This window comes from Leuciscus leuciscus, assembly GCF_965113295.1.
Source record: "Leuciscus leuciscus genome assembly, chromosome: 13".
NCBI lineage: Eukaryota > Metazoa > Chordata > Actinopteri > Cypriniformes > Leuciscidae > Leuciscus > Leuciscus leuciscus.
In genome coordinates this window covers 41,891,142-41,906,787 of record NC_138737.1, presented here as the reverse complement: position 1 = coordinate 41,906,787, position 15,646 = coordinate 41,891,142, and the positions used below count along the sequence as shown (strand labels likewise).

At 38.7% G+C, this 15,646-nt stretch overlaps 1 protein-coding gene across 1 annotated transcript; it reads left to right on the top strand.

The window, feature by feature from the left end:
* The first annotated feature begins 4,204 nt into the window (after positions 1-4,204).
* LOC309511998 (zinc-binding protein A33-like) lies at positions 4,205-14,138 on the top strand. The gene is made up of 6 exons (XM_082187403.1): positions 4,205-4,852; positions 7,831-7,926; positions 8,141-8,371; positions 8,449-8,471; positions 8,553-8,671; positions 11,666-14,138. The coding sequence occupies exons 1-6, from the start codon at positions 4,457-4,459 to the stop codon at positions 12,160-12,162; spliced, it is 1,362 nt and encodes a 453-aa protein (XP_082043529.1). The 5' UTR covers positions 4,205-4,456; the 3' UTR covers positions 12,163-14,138.
* The last annotated feature ends 1,508 nt before the right edge of the window (positions 14,139-15,646 follow it).

Here is a 15,646-nt window from a genome sequence, read left to right as displayed (position 1 = left end):
CAAAAATTATTATTATCAAAATGAACTGGATTAAGTATTGTATTTCTAATGATGGATTACACTGGTTTTGGATCCCTAACATAATCTTCAAACATTGTGGTGACCTTCAGTTTTTATTATCTTGTCATTTTAAATGTGGGGTGGCAGTGGCTCAGTGGTTCATGTAGGTTGTCTACAACCCAGAAGGTTGGTGGTTCAATCCCTGGTTCCACCTGACCAAGTGTCGAGGTGTCCATGAGCAAGACACCTAACCCCAGCTGCTCCTGACGAGCTGGATGGCGCCTTGCATGGCTGACACCGGCGTCGGTGTATGTGTGAATGTGAGGCTATATGTAAAGCCCTTTGGTGGCCATAGGTCTGTGAAAGCGCTATATAAATGCAGTCCATTTACCATTTAAATGCAGCAAATTACCTATTAAACTTAGCCTGGGTTTCCCCCTTGAGCGCAGCGCGATTTTATTCACGCTGCTAGGCAGCCTGGACACCATGGACCAGATTTTCCCCTCAAAAAGGGAACCAATCACAGAACGGGGAGGGAGCAGCAAGACGATGACGACGTCTATGCGACACACCGAAGCAGTTTGTTTATATCTATGGATCCAACATGGCATCAGACGCGAAGTTACCTTTCGATGCAGCCTTAGATAGTGTTCTAAGTAGTTAAGAACGCAAGTTTATTTCGTCTTCTTCCTCGTCGAATTTCTGTCGCTCTACATACGTCATCTGGTATATGGTATAATTGTTTATCATTTATATGTATATCTACTGTTTTGCGCACGTGTTCCCGGCTCCTGTGTGCATTCCTGTCACAACACAGCAGACGACGGCAAGCGAACATTAACGTAAAAATTATGATCTTGTCGTTTCAACCAATAAAGAGCCCATGTTTACGTACAACGTAGAGCTTGTGAAGCTGTCTTGGCGTACGACAGCAAAAAGACAGGTACATCTTCTCTACAGTGACACACTGATCGTGGATGCACTCGTCCAACAGCAGGCCTAGCCGCTAGTAACAACACACACTCATCTCTTTCACACTATTATCTCCAACAGCCAAGTCAGTACCAGCTTCTGTACAATCCAATGTAACCGAAAAATGTGTGGAGTTTTGCTGTCGGGATATTAGGTCGTTTCATACGGTTGCTGGAAGAGGTTTTATTAACCTAGCGCAAGACCTAATAAATCTGGGGGCTACATATGGGTCTCAGCGGATAGTGTGTTACATGATCCCACAAACATCTCTCTGAGATCTAATGAAACCGCAGCCTCCAAAAGACAGGTGCTGGTCAACGAAATATCAGAAATTATGTCAGATATCAATGTTGGGATGACCACTGACATGTGGCCTGATGATTATTTCTCAACAATCACTTGTCATTACATCACACCAGATTGTCACATTACATCACTCCATGACCTACTTTCCCTGGTTGACTGATTAGTTATTCTGTTTCAATTATCTCATTAATTTCCTTTGTTTCATCCATGCTTATATACCCTGAGTTCTGTCTTAGTCTCTGCCCGTCTTCATCTATGTATAGCATGTATGAAGTGTATTCTGGTATTATCTTTAGAAATGTCTTTATGCTAATAAAGTGAATATATTTTTCATAATTAACAAGAAATACTAAATCAGTGTTAATAAAGGTGCTGACGAGTGATCCATGAGAGACAAACTTTTGTCTCATCTCCGTTTCTCCTGTTTATTCAGGACTTTTAATCTGTTGATCTGTTTGTTTCTCCAAACACTGACAATCAGCAGATAAACAGAGGAGTGTTTATCACTGAAACTTCAGCATGAGAAGAAATCATTAAAGAGAGAGGGAGCATGACAGACCCTGGAGAAACTCTGTGACCAATTAAGAAGAACAATTAATAAAATACATATAAGGGATTTGAGATCTTTTATTTTTAATATTTGGGTATTTTTATGGGGGGTTTTTTGTGTTTAATCCAAGAGTTTAGCGTTATATCTTAACGTTTCAATGCAAGTTAATTTTGAATAGGCTTAGATTTTGTTAACCCTCTACTGCATAGCGTTACCCCCAGGCAACGCAAAGTTTTCTTAAGCCCTATGTTCAGTACATTTTTCTTTAAATGATTGCAACCAATTACAATGTTTGAAAAAGTATCAAAGAACAGTCCAATAAGGTTTGGGAGTCACTATCAAGCACCATTTGAAGGTGGGACATCCTTTTGTGACACATGGTCACAGGAGCACATGGTGTGAGATGAAAGCAAGATTATTTGCTTTAGTAATCTTATTTAAAATGACATGAACTGTACATAAAAATATGTGTGTGTGTGTATGAAGATGTAGAGAAGCCTTTTGGCAGGTTTTGTGAAGTTTTCTTTTCGTTGCCTCAGGGCAACGTTGTGCGATAAGGGGTACTTTTCAAGGATGTCTTGGACATTACCTCACAATGGCAAATAATGTGTTACAAGTAGGGAAGATGTAGGGTTCCTGGGTGCACAGGAACACCCAAAGTCACCAAAGTGACACCAATGTGCAGCATCCACCTGGATGATGCGAAGGCAGCCATATTGCGCCAGTACGCCCACCACACACCAGCTAATTGGTGGAGAGGAGACAGGGTGATAGATGGCTCGCAGTCTCTGCTCTAATTCATCCCAAAGGTGTTCTATCAGGTTGAGGTCAGGACTGGTGCGCAGTCATGTTAGAACAGAAAGGGGCCATCTACAAACTGTTCCCACAAAGTTGGGAGCATGAAATTGTCCAAATTGTCTTGGTATGCTAAAGCGTTAGGAGTTCCTTTCACTGGACCTCAGGGGCAAAGCCCAACCCCTGAAAAACAACCCCACACCATAATCCCCCCTCTACAAAACTTTACACTTGGCACAATGCAGTCAGGCAAGTACTCCCATACACAAAATAAATATATTTGAAATATATTTTCAGTATATATTTTGGAATATATGCAAATATTTGAAATTGGCCCAATAAATATATTTCACACTTAACATCATATATTTTTGTTATATTTCAGAATATATTTCAATGTATTTGGAATATATGCCACATATATTTTGACACTTTTGGGGACCCATACAGAAAAAAATACATTGAAATATATTCTGAAATATAACAAAAATATATGATGTTAAGTGTGAAATATATTTATTGGGCCAATTTCAAATATTTGCATATATTCCAAAATATATACTGAAAATATATTTCAAATATATTTATTTTGTGTATGGGCTGTTTTCCTGGCAATTGCCAAACCCAGACTCGTCCATTGGATTGCCAGTCAGAAAAGCGTGATTGGTCACTCCAGAGTCCAGTGGCGGCGTGCTTTACACCACTGCATCCCACGCTTTGCATTGCACTTGGTGATGTAAGGCTTGGAAGCAGCTGCTCAGCCATGGAAACCCATTCCATGAAGCTCTCTACAAAGTTTGGAGGTCTGTAGCTATTGACTTATGTGCACCTCAGCATGTACTGACCCCACTCTGTGGCCTAGTTGCTGTTGTTCCCAATTGCTTCCACTTTGTTATAATACCACTAACAGTTGACCGTGGAATATTTTATAGTGAGGAAATTTCACTTATTGCACAGGTGGCAACCTATCACCGCGCTTGAATTCACTGAGCTCCTGAGAGTGTTTGTTGAAGCGTCTGTATGCCTAGCTTCTTGATTTTATACAACTGTGACCATGGAAGGGATTGGAACACATGAACTCCATGATTTGGAGGGGTGTCCCAATACTTTTGTCAATATAAAGTAGTGTATGGGGATGATTAGGATACATGAAGTACATGATATGACATGACGCACTACATAATACAAACCTATGTCTGTATCAAATCAAATATATTGTTGTGTTTCAAGTGTTTTTCTCTTTTTACTTAAATGATTTCTTGACATTTTTTGATTTTTTGTTGTTGATTTTTGTATTGCTCTCTGAGAATTGTATAATGATCATTTTCTCTATGATTCTTTACCATTGTTGCACAACGTTGCCCTCAGGCAACAAAAAAATATTTTAGGGTGGGGGGTTTGGGGGAGGGACATTTTTCTATAAATCAATAAAATGTTCCCAAATGAGTCAAGAAATGATGTGGAATAATTTTTATCATGTGGCATCAAAATGCATGCAGTAGAGGGTTCATTTTACCTAAAGAAATCCTGATGTTGTTCTTTGACTTGTTTCAACACACCTTGATCAGAAGCTCCCACCCTCTTACAACACTAACCAGGAAGAGGCTGACTTGTTATTTCTCTTTTCTGCCATACTGACTTTGTCTCGACAAAAGCAATAAAGAATCAGCGATCAGTGGAGTACGAAGGGAAAAACTGCACAGAACAATTTGAGAAGTTTGTTTCTGAACAAGTTTGTTTCTGATCTTTGTGATTCTCATGGTGATTCATTTTTTAAACCGTCGATCAGAAAGTGAAAGTAAAGTTTAGATTGCTGGAGCTCAAACAGTGAAAATGGATTCAGCAGCTGAAGATGATTATATTTGTCCTGTGTGTCATGAAATCTTCAAGGCTCCTGTTCTTTTATCCTGTAGTCACAGTTTCTGTAAAGAGTGTCTTCAACAGTTCTGGAGAACCAAGGGATCTCAAGAGTGTCCTGTCTGCAGGAGAAGATCCTCAAAATCTGATCCTCCATTTAATCTTGCGTTAAGAAACTTGTGTGAGTCGTTCCTGAAGGAGAGAAATGAGAGGAGTTCATCAGGGTCTGAGGACATCTGCAGTTTACACAGTGAGAAACTCAAACTCTTCTGTCTGGAGGACAAACAGCCTGTGTGTATCGTGTGCAGAGATTCAAAACAACATGACAATCATAAATTCAGACCCATCAGTGAAGTGGTTTCATCATATAAGGTAAGACAAATGTTTCTTCATTCACATATAAAGAACCATAACGAGTCATAAACACAGATCGTTCCAGTTACTAAACGATCTGGTTACTGTGCAGAGTTCCTCCTTCGATTGGGCTAAAAGCAGTCAATCATTGAGGTAATTCAGGAGGTGATCTCCATCTGTCTCAGGGGGAGAGGGCCGCATCACGAATATCATAAAAGTGCGCAGAGCAAGAGACAGTCTGAATGGTAGGACTGTATTATTTTGGTAAGCCACCCCTTCGAACGTGAATCTCAAGAACTGTGATGAGGGGCTATCTGGATATGAAAGTATGAGTCCTCCAGATCCACTGATAAACCAATCAGATCTGTGAGAGGATTTGTTTCAAAGTTAGCATTAGCATTCTGAACGTCCGTCTTAACAGAGCGCGGTTCAGACATCTCAAATCGAGGATGAGCCTGAGGCCGCTATCCTTCTTTGGAACGAGGAAGAAGTGACTGAAATGTTAGTCACACTCCTGAAGCAGGGGAGCCTGCGAGAGAACTGGAGCGAGTAACTCCGTTTGATTATTTCTAAAACCCAATCTGACATGCCGGTAAAAGCTTCCCAAGCCTGGCTCTAGGCGGCGAGGGGTTGAAGAGTCGCAGCTGTGGTGGGGGGGCTGATGCTTGCAATAGGATAATGAAGAGGAGGAATGCTCTTTGCAAAAGGTGTTTGTTTTTTATTTGAAGTGGTGCATCATCTATGACGACTTCTGGGCCTGTAAAACGCTCAGCGAAGCCGAGAGAGAGACGGGGAGTCAAGGAGGGCTGTCTTGTCTTGATCTCCGTCAGGTTCAGCCAAAGGTGGTCCACCAAACTGGCCATGGCACGACCAATCGCTTGGGCCGTAGACTTAGTGGCACGTAGGACGAGGTCGGTCACGCTGCACAGCTCTTTGAAGGCCGTCGGGCAGCTTCAGGCAGAGATGTGCGGATGGTCTCTCCCAATGGGGGAAGCTTGGTGTACCCTTTTTCCTCCACACCGTCAAACAAGTTGAGGGCAGACGAAGAGGAATAGTGGATGCGTGATGATTAGGGAGCGCACCATGACTTGTAACAGAGTTCGCTCAGTCCTCCGCTTCAGAGACATAGTGTCATCAAAGTCCTCCTCGGAGCCGCCAAATTAAACCATGGCACTCGCTCCAGATGAGGGAAGCAGGGAGCCCTGCAGGAGCAACACTCGTGGCACGGCATTTTGCAACAAATGTCGCTCAAATGTGCTCTTTTAATAGTGACATTGTCTCTTGAAGAGTTGCCGGATAGCCCAGAGGAGAAGCAGCGAGTCAGCTTTAGCTGTCGAAGAGCCGTTAATCCGCTAGTTGAGGCTTGTTTCAACGGAGAGCAGAAATGCTCCTATCTTCTTCTCTTTGGAGACAGCGAGGAGATGATCTTCACGTTTGAAGGAGAACAATTCTGATGAAAACAGCGCAACTTAAATATGCAGTCGACCCCGTCAGCTTTTTTTTTTTTAGCGGGCTGAAAAGCCATTTGTCTGTACAAATGTGAACCAATCAGGCTTCTGTATTGATCTGATTGAACAGGGCTGCAGTGATCAGGACTGGTTGTGTTTAGTCCAGCTGAACTACATTATAAATGCAGTTTCATAGATTTGAGGAATTACAGTTTTCCTCAGTCGCTTTGGTGCATTTCTCACGTCACTATTTACATTTGCACAACAGTTAGTTCAACCTCCACAACATTTAGTCATTTGTGCACATCATAGTAGCAGTTTCTCATTCCTTCCAACAAATTGCAAATGCTTTTGGACATGCATCAATTCCTTTCATACAACTCTCTGCTGTTTTATAACATTATCATTTGCTTATGTCATGTCAGTCAAAATTAACTAGACTTGTGAATGCTGAATAGTCATTCCATATAAAACTAATAGTCCTCATTTCATTGCTTGAGTCATTACATACAAAAATGTTGAACTAGTTGTCAAAATCTGTCAAGCAAATTTTACAAATTTTTTTAAAGCTTTTTTTTTCCTGAAAATGTCTCCTAAATTAAACAATTTATCTCAGGTGAATCTCAGCTTTCACTGATGAGGAACGTCTGGATGTGCATGAATGATTACAGTACTGTGTATGTTGTATGTTCAGTTCCAATATGTACTGCAATATTGTGTACAGTTGTGCACAGCTCTACCCAAAGGGACTTTATGTTTGTTGTAAATAAGGGTGTATTTTTTCTTTTGCACAATGCTGTGAACAAATTAGAATTGCAAAGAGCATATGCAGTAAAAATGTGAAACATACATATTCAGTGTCTTGTACTCAGTTACCTCACTAAATACAGTAATGTGTAACTTTACTGTATTTTTCAAATGGCTGTGCAAATAGTATATAGTGCTGTCTTGAGCATTTTCAGGTAGTGTCACCAAGATCTGACTTTTTTGCATTGGAAAACATTTACAGAGTATACTGTCATAATGAAAACATGACAAAGCCATTTGACTATCTTGTTCATAAACAATGGTGTCAGGACTTTTCATCTTGATGACACTGACACTTTCATTGACATGAATACTTGCTTTAGAGGAATGAGATATCTCCATTTTGAGCAAGTGACACGCTTTTGCAGGTTATCAACTAGGTTTTGCAGTTTGTACTAATTGTTTTGAGAACTGCATTAACTGTTGTGCAAATGTAAATAGTGATGTGAGAAATGCACCAAAGCGACTGAGAAAAACTGTAATAACTACGGGGGCAAATTCATTTTCACGCCGGCCCAGTTGGTATTGGAGAACTTTTTTGTTTCAATAAATAACACAAACTGTCATTTACAAACTGTACTTTGTGTTTACTCAGGTTGCCTTTGTTTTATGGTAGGTTTTAATTTCTGAATCAATTTAGTATGAGATGGGGGCAAATACTTTTTCACTGCATTATATGACACTGTATTGTCTTCTCTTCACTGTAATCTGGTGTTTTAATGTATTTTTGTTGAATTCTAGGAGGAGCTCAATACAGCACTGAAGTCCTTACAGGAGAAAATGAAATGCAATAAAACAATGAAAGCAGAGTTTGAGAAAACAGTTCAACACATCAAGGTGAGGAAACAGAAACGAGAGTCATTTTCATTACAGCTGTTGGATCACTATATACAGTTATGATTTGATATAATAGATTCCAGTTTATTATTTCTGTAAATGACTAGCAGCAATCTGCTTCTGGATCCGTTTTATGTCGGGTATCCGAGTTTATCTTGGATATTAATGATGTGTGTCGATTGAGATGATTGAAGTGAATGTGCTTTGATTTCAGTCTCAAGCTGAGCACACAGAGCGTCAGATTAAACAGCAGTTTGAGAAGCTTCATCAGTTTCTCAGAGATGAAGAAGAAGCTACAGTCACTGCACTGAGGGAGGAAGAGGAGCAGAAGAAGCAGAGGATGAAGGAGAAGCTGGAGGAGATGAACACACACATCTCAGCTCTTTCACACACAATCAAAGACATGGAGGAGATGATGAAAGCCAATGACGTCTGCTTTCTGAAGGTCTGATTTCAGATCATTGGTTGATTGATTGATGATTGATTGAGTTCTTGGTGATAAATGGTGTGTTTGTTCTGCAGGAGTTTCCAGTCTCAATGGAAAGGTGAGTGATCTGCTCCTGTCTCTGGTCTCTCTGGTTCTGATCCAAAGCCACTGCAGTTCTGACTCCTGAATGTTCTTCCAGACTCCAGAGCTCACAGCCGAATACACAGATGGCTTCTGGAGCTTTGATTCATGTGCCACGATACTTGGGCAACCTGCCGTTCAGAGTCTGGAAGAAGATGCAGGACATCGTCCAAAACAGTGAGTCTGACAGCAGGAGATCTGAGCTGGACATGATGGATGGGTGGGGAGTTAGAGGCTCTTCATGACATAGATAGATAGATAGATAGATAGATAGATAGATAGATAGATAGATAGATAGATAGATAGATAGATAGATGGATGGATGGATAGATGGATAGATAGATAGATAGACAAATAGATAGATTGACATATAGATAGATAGATTGACAGATAGATAGATAGATAGATAGATACAGTAGATTGACATATAGACATAGATAGATAGATAGATAGATAGATAGATAGATAGATAGATAGATACAGTAGATTGACATATAGATAGATAGATAGATAGATAGATAGATAGATAGATAGATAGATAGATAGATACAGTAGATTGACATATAGACATATAGACATATAGATAGATAGATAGATAGATAGATAGATAGATTGACATAGACATATAGATAGATAGATAGATAGATAGATAGACATAGACATATAGATAGATAGATAGATAGATAGATACAGTAGATTGACATATAGACATATAGATAGATAGATAGATAGATAGATTGACATAGACATATAGATAGATATATAGATTGACATTGACATATAGATAGATAGATAGATAGATAGATAGATAGATAGATAGATAGATAGATAGATAGATAGATTGATTGACATATAGACATATAGATAGATAGATTGACATATAGATAGATAGATAGATAGATTGACAGATAGATAGATAGATAGATAGATAGATAGATAGATAGATAGATAGATAGATAGATAGATAGATAGATAGATAGATAGATAGATAGATTGATTGACATATAGACATATAGATAGATAGATTGACATATAGATAGATAGATAGATAGATAGATAGATAGATAGATAGATAGATAGATAGATAGATAGATAGATAGATAGATAGATAGATAGATTGACATATAGACATATAGATAGATAGATTGACATATAGATAGATAGATAGATAGATAGATAGATAGATAGATAGATAGATAGATAGATAGATAGATAGATTGACAGATTGACAGATAGATAGATAGATAGATAGATAGATAGATAGATAGATAGATAGATAGATAGATTGACATATAGATAGATACAGTAGATTGACATATAGACATAGATAGATAGATAGATAGATAGATAGATACAGTAGATTGACATATAGACATATAGATAGATAGATAGATAGATAGATATATTGACATATAGATAGATAGATTGACATTTAGACATAGATAGATAGATAGATACAGTAGATTGACATATAGACATATAGATAGATAGATAGATAGATAGATAGATAGATAGATAGATAGATAGATAGATAGATAGATAGATAGATAGATAGATAGATACAGTAGATTGACATATAGACATATAGACATATAGATAGATAGATAGATAGATTGACATAGACATATAGATAGATAGATAGATAGATAGATAGATTGACATAGACATATAGATAGATAGATAGATAGATAGATAGATAGATAGATAGATAGATAGATAGATACAGTAGATTGACATATAGACATATAGACATATAGATAGATAGATAGATAGATAGATGATAGATAGATAGATAGATAGATAGATAGATAGATAGATAGATAGATAGATAGATTGACATTGACATATAGATAGATAGATAGATAGATAGATAGATTGACATAGACATATAGATAGATAGATAGATAGATAGATAGATAGATAGATAGATAGATTGACATAGACATATAGATAGATAGATAGATAGATAGATAGATACAGTAGATTGACATATAGACATAGATAGATAGATATATAGATAGATAGATAGATAGATAGATAGATAGATTGACATAGACATATAGATAGATAGATAGATAGATAGATAGATTGACATATAGATAGATAGATAGATAGATAGATAGATAGATAGATAGATAGATAGATAGATAGATAGATAGATAGATAGATAGATAGATAGATAGATAGATAGATAGATAGATAGATAGATAGTTAGATAGATAGAAAAGTTTGGTGTTTTTTAGATGGTTAGAATTAGTAACATGATGCTAATACAATCACAATGTTGCTTGTATGTTTTAGCAAGATGCTAACATGATGCTAGCATAATCAACATGCTGTTAGCATTGTTTTAACATGATTAGCATGCTTATGTGTTTTAGTTAGCATTTTTGAAGTTTTAACACTTAACTAATCGCTATTAGCATGTAGTTATTCACTGCTAGCATGTGGAGCATGTTCTGTTTGCTAGCATTGGTCAAAGGAGCCAACCACCATGTCTCTACGATGTTCTGGTGCAGAGATATAGGTCTTGCTGAACAGTTGCTAGGGTACTCTGTTTAGTTGCTAGGGAGTGGCTTGGCAGCTGCCAATGATGTTACTTCAAAGGCTGCTTGCCAGTATGAATGATATAAACCAACCGCAACTCCTCTATGACATTCAGATGACAAGATATCCCTCTATGGATTTGGGTTGCTAGGGTGCTCGACAATGGTTGCTAGGGCGGGGCTAGGAAGTGTTGAAGGAGATTCATGATTGTAAGTCAAACACAACTGACAGTCATAATAAACTCATTTAAAACAAAACACAGACTATAAGAGCCAATAAAATGAAGATGATCAGATGAAGATCAGACACACACTTACAGTTCTTCATCTACAGCATAAATCTAAACAGATCTCATTGATTTATTGTTATTTAACTTTCCCAAAGTATCAGTTTCTCTTGATGGACACAAATGTCTGAATCTCATATTTAATGTTTGTAGTTGATGCCGTTAAACACTGATGATAAAAACGAGTGTGAAACTAATAACAGCACTGACAGTGATCAGAGGAAAATGTGTTTGATCAACAGGACGAGTGTCATAATTCATAATAATCTGTGTTGGGTTCACTCTTGATCATTATATGAAGATCAGAATAAAAGCATCTGTTGATTGTGTCTCATCAGCTCCTGTGATTCTGGATCCAAACACTGCGAATCCACGTCTCATCCTGTCTGATGATCTGACCAGTGTGAGACTCCGCGAGAACTATCAACCAGTTCCTGATAATCCAGAGAGATTTAACTGTTATGAGTGTGTTCTGGGTTCAGAGGGTTTTAACTCAGGAACACACTGCTGGGATGTGGAGGTTAAACAGAGTTCAGACTGGACTCTTGGAGTAACTACAGCATCAAACCAGAGGAAGGGACGTGTTTTCTTCAACACTGATGTCTGGTGTGTGGAGTATAATCAGTTCGGACTGTATTCAGGTTCTGGTTTTCGTGTTGAACAGAAGCTTGATCGTGTGAGAGTGAATCTGGACTATGACGGAGGAACGGTGTCGTTCTCTGATCCTGTAACTAACACACATCTACACACATTCACAACCACCTTCACTCACACACTCTTTCCATTCTTCTGTTGTTGTGACTCTCTAAAGATCTTACCGGTCAATAGTCAGTAAACGTCACTCCTGTAGATCTGGATCTTCCTGCTTTCATCATGTTTCCAATATTTAATCCATATCACATGAGTAAGAGTGCTGTTGATCTGAATATCAGTACGGTGGCTGTGATTGGGCCGTGATGATCAGGGATGTAGTGGAGGCAGAGCCGATCCTGACCTCCCTGGGGCCCTAAGCAAAATTCTGTTTAGGGGCCCTCATACCTGACCCGTGAGCCATGAACCATTTGCCATTGCCACACAGTCACACCTGACACCCCTGTGTTCCCACTACAATCCCTCCTTTAACTAGTTCTAGTGAAAATGTAATTCCTGATATCAGAAGACATTGTTACTAGTAAAAAGTTCATTCTTAATATCAAGAATTCACATTTTAAATAGTACAAATTGAATTATTGATATCAAAAATGCATATCCTGTGAATGAATAAAAGCTAAAATGGCGCCATAGCATGTCACTGTGTTTTAAACAGAGATGGGACCAAGTCACACATGTGCAAGTCTCAAGTAAGTCTCAAGTCTCAACCTTCAAGTGTCAAGTAAGTCCCAAGTATTTTTTTCTTGGGCAAGTCAAGTCAAGTCCAAGTCAAGTCAGCTTATTATTGTAATTTTACCTGCAGAATCTGATCTTAATAAAAGTGAAAAGACAAGATATAAGTAGCCTAACTGTCAGTAAATTACAATCATTTGGATTTGCATTGTAAATACTCATGTTCAGTAAAATACATCATGGAATCAAACAAAATTGTAACTTCATAAAATTATTTATTTTTCACTTCTGCCAACAGTGTTTGAAATGTTTTAAATTGTCAACATTGAGTCCATAAAACAAATAACAGCTTAACATCCAACAGACTCCTCTCTGAACACCTCCCTCTCTCTCTCTCAAACACAGTTTACGTACAACATTAAACTTTGTTACATTTCTCCTCTCTCTCTCTCTCACACACACTCACTCTCACACACACTCACTCTCTCTCTCTCTCTCTCTCTCTCTCTCTCTCTCACACACACACACACACACACACACACACACACACACACACACTCACTCTCTCACACACACACTCACTCACTCACTCATTCTCTCTCTCTCTCTCTCTCTCTCTCTCTCACACACACACACACTCACTCTCACACACGCTCTCTCTCTCTCTCACACACACACACACTCACTCACTCACTCTCTCACACACACACACACACACACACACACACTCACTCACTCACTCACTCATTCTCTCTCTCTCTCTCTCTCACACACACACACACACACACACACTCTCTCTCTCTCTCTCTCTCTCTCTCTCTCTCTCTCTCTCTCTCTCTCTCTCTCTCTCTCTCACACACACGCGTTTTTTTTTTTTCGCGGGCCTACAGAGACGCGTTTTTTTGACCGCCTGCTTATGGGGCGGGCAGCTAGCGGATCGTTAGGAAATATTAGATGAATGTGATCATTTATATTTGGGCCTTTTTTGGGCCTGAAATCGCTGATAAAACCTTAATGGCTACTTTAGCTATTATTACATTAGCTAACTACCAACTAACCAAATAACATAAACAAATTGACAAGCACTTACTGGGCAGAATGGCTGTTAATGTTGCATGTCTAGCAAAGCGCTGTTCGTCTTTTGCCATCTTGTGAATAATTCTTGAAGCCGAAAGCGATGACCCTCGGTACCCCTCCGGCTGACATGTTGATGTGATATCTGATCTAAGTGGGCGTGGTGTGCCTGTTCTTTGCTGACATCAAACTTTGAGAGGAGAGCACACAAGTCTACCTGAACTGTTGCCGCAATTAACTCTCATGGTGTTTTTTTCTCTCTCTTTTCGTGACCAGAAGGATAGTTCCGCTTCATTTTGTCATCGATATTGTAAACATTGATTGACGCGCTTTGACACGAGGGGGAGGCGGGGCCTTGAGTAATTTGCGGGGCCCTACGCACCTTGCGTAGTGTGCGTATAGGGCTGATCGGCTCTGAGTGGAGGCTAAACGCACGTAAACACCGTTTACGCACCTCCCAAAATTTGGAAATAGCGTTTGCCCACCTCCAAAGTGCGTTTATCCACCTCTAAATTTCACGTTATTTGAGCGGACTTTGCTTTTCCAGTGCGTGATCGCCGATCGGCACATGATTCGAGCATTTGGGCCGTTAACTACAGAGCAGAACGCGCAGTGCGCAAACACGGAGCAGAGAGCGCAGCGCGCCGAGTTGAGTAAAGTTGGCAATAAATTCACAGATTCGAACTTCCCGGGTCAATAACTCGTGAGCTAAACGTTGTTACTACACAAATAACACCTCTTTTTAATCGTAGTATGTAGACAAGCAGCTACAACCTATTTTTTCTCAAAACGAGCTTTCCCTCACAGTGGACAAAATACATTGATCTCTATGCTCAGGCGGCAGAGAGGCAGATCCGAAGGGACCGTCTGCAAAGTGCAAAACCCGAAAACAGTCAATAACTTCACTGTCACACACTATAGTGTCATCAAAATAAGTTCACACATCACTGCTGTCCTGGTGGTTATACTACAACACTTATTTTGTATAAATATCTTTTTGCATAATTTGTATGATTATTATTTATGAAAAATATTTAATAACTGCACTGTAATTCACTGTATTGTTGCCAAATTCAGTTCGCACGTCATTGCTGTCCTGATGGTTATACTACAACACTTATTTTGGAAAAAAATATATTTTTAATTTTATATACAATTGTAAATGTATCATGTTGATGATTTTTACTATGAAAAATATTCAATAACTTCACTGAAATTCACTGTATTGTTGCCAAATTCAGTTTACACATCACTGATGGCCTGATGGTTATACTACAACACTTATTTTGGGAAAAAAATATTTTACATTGTATATACAATTGTAAATGTATAATTTTTTTTGAAAAATATTAAATAACTGCACTGTAATTCACTGTATTGTTGCCAAATTCAGTTTACACATCACTGATGTCCTGATGGTTATACTACAACACCTTGGTAGTACCATCAAATGATAGCCTATAGCGATGTCATCAGGATACACATACACCGGTAGGCAGTGGCCCACCTTACCGGGTGACCACGTCGTGGTCCACCAGAATTTATAGTTTACCCACCTCTTTTTTTACCACTACACCACTGGTGATGATCACATGACTGATATCCAGCACTACAGCAACACTCAGATCAATAAACAAGAAGTTTTCATTTATATTCCACTTCACACAATTAGACCGATTAGAGACCGTTTTAGCATTCATGTTTTCAGGAGAATTGACATTTACCCGATTATTTCAGTCAATGTGTGTTTATTAATTTCTAACTTTTTGTATCATAATTATGATTACATACCATATTTTTTTCTTGTATTACATCAAATCACTGAAGCAGTAAATTCTGCACATTCTCAGTGTTTGTTCAACATGAGACTAAATGAATAATTATTTCAGTTATAGAGGAGAAATGATCATTTGTTCATTGGA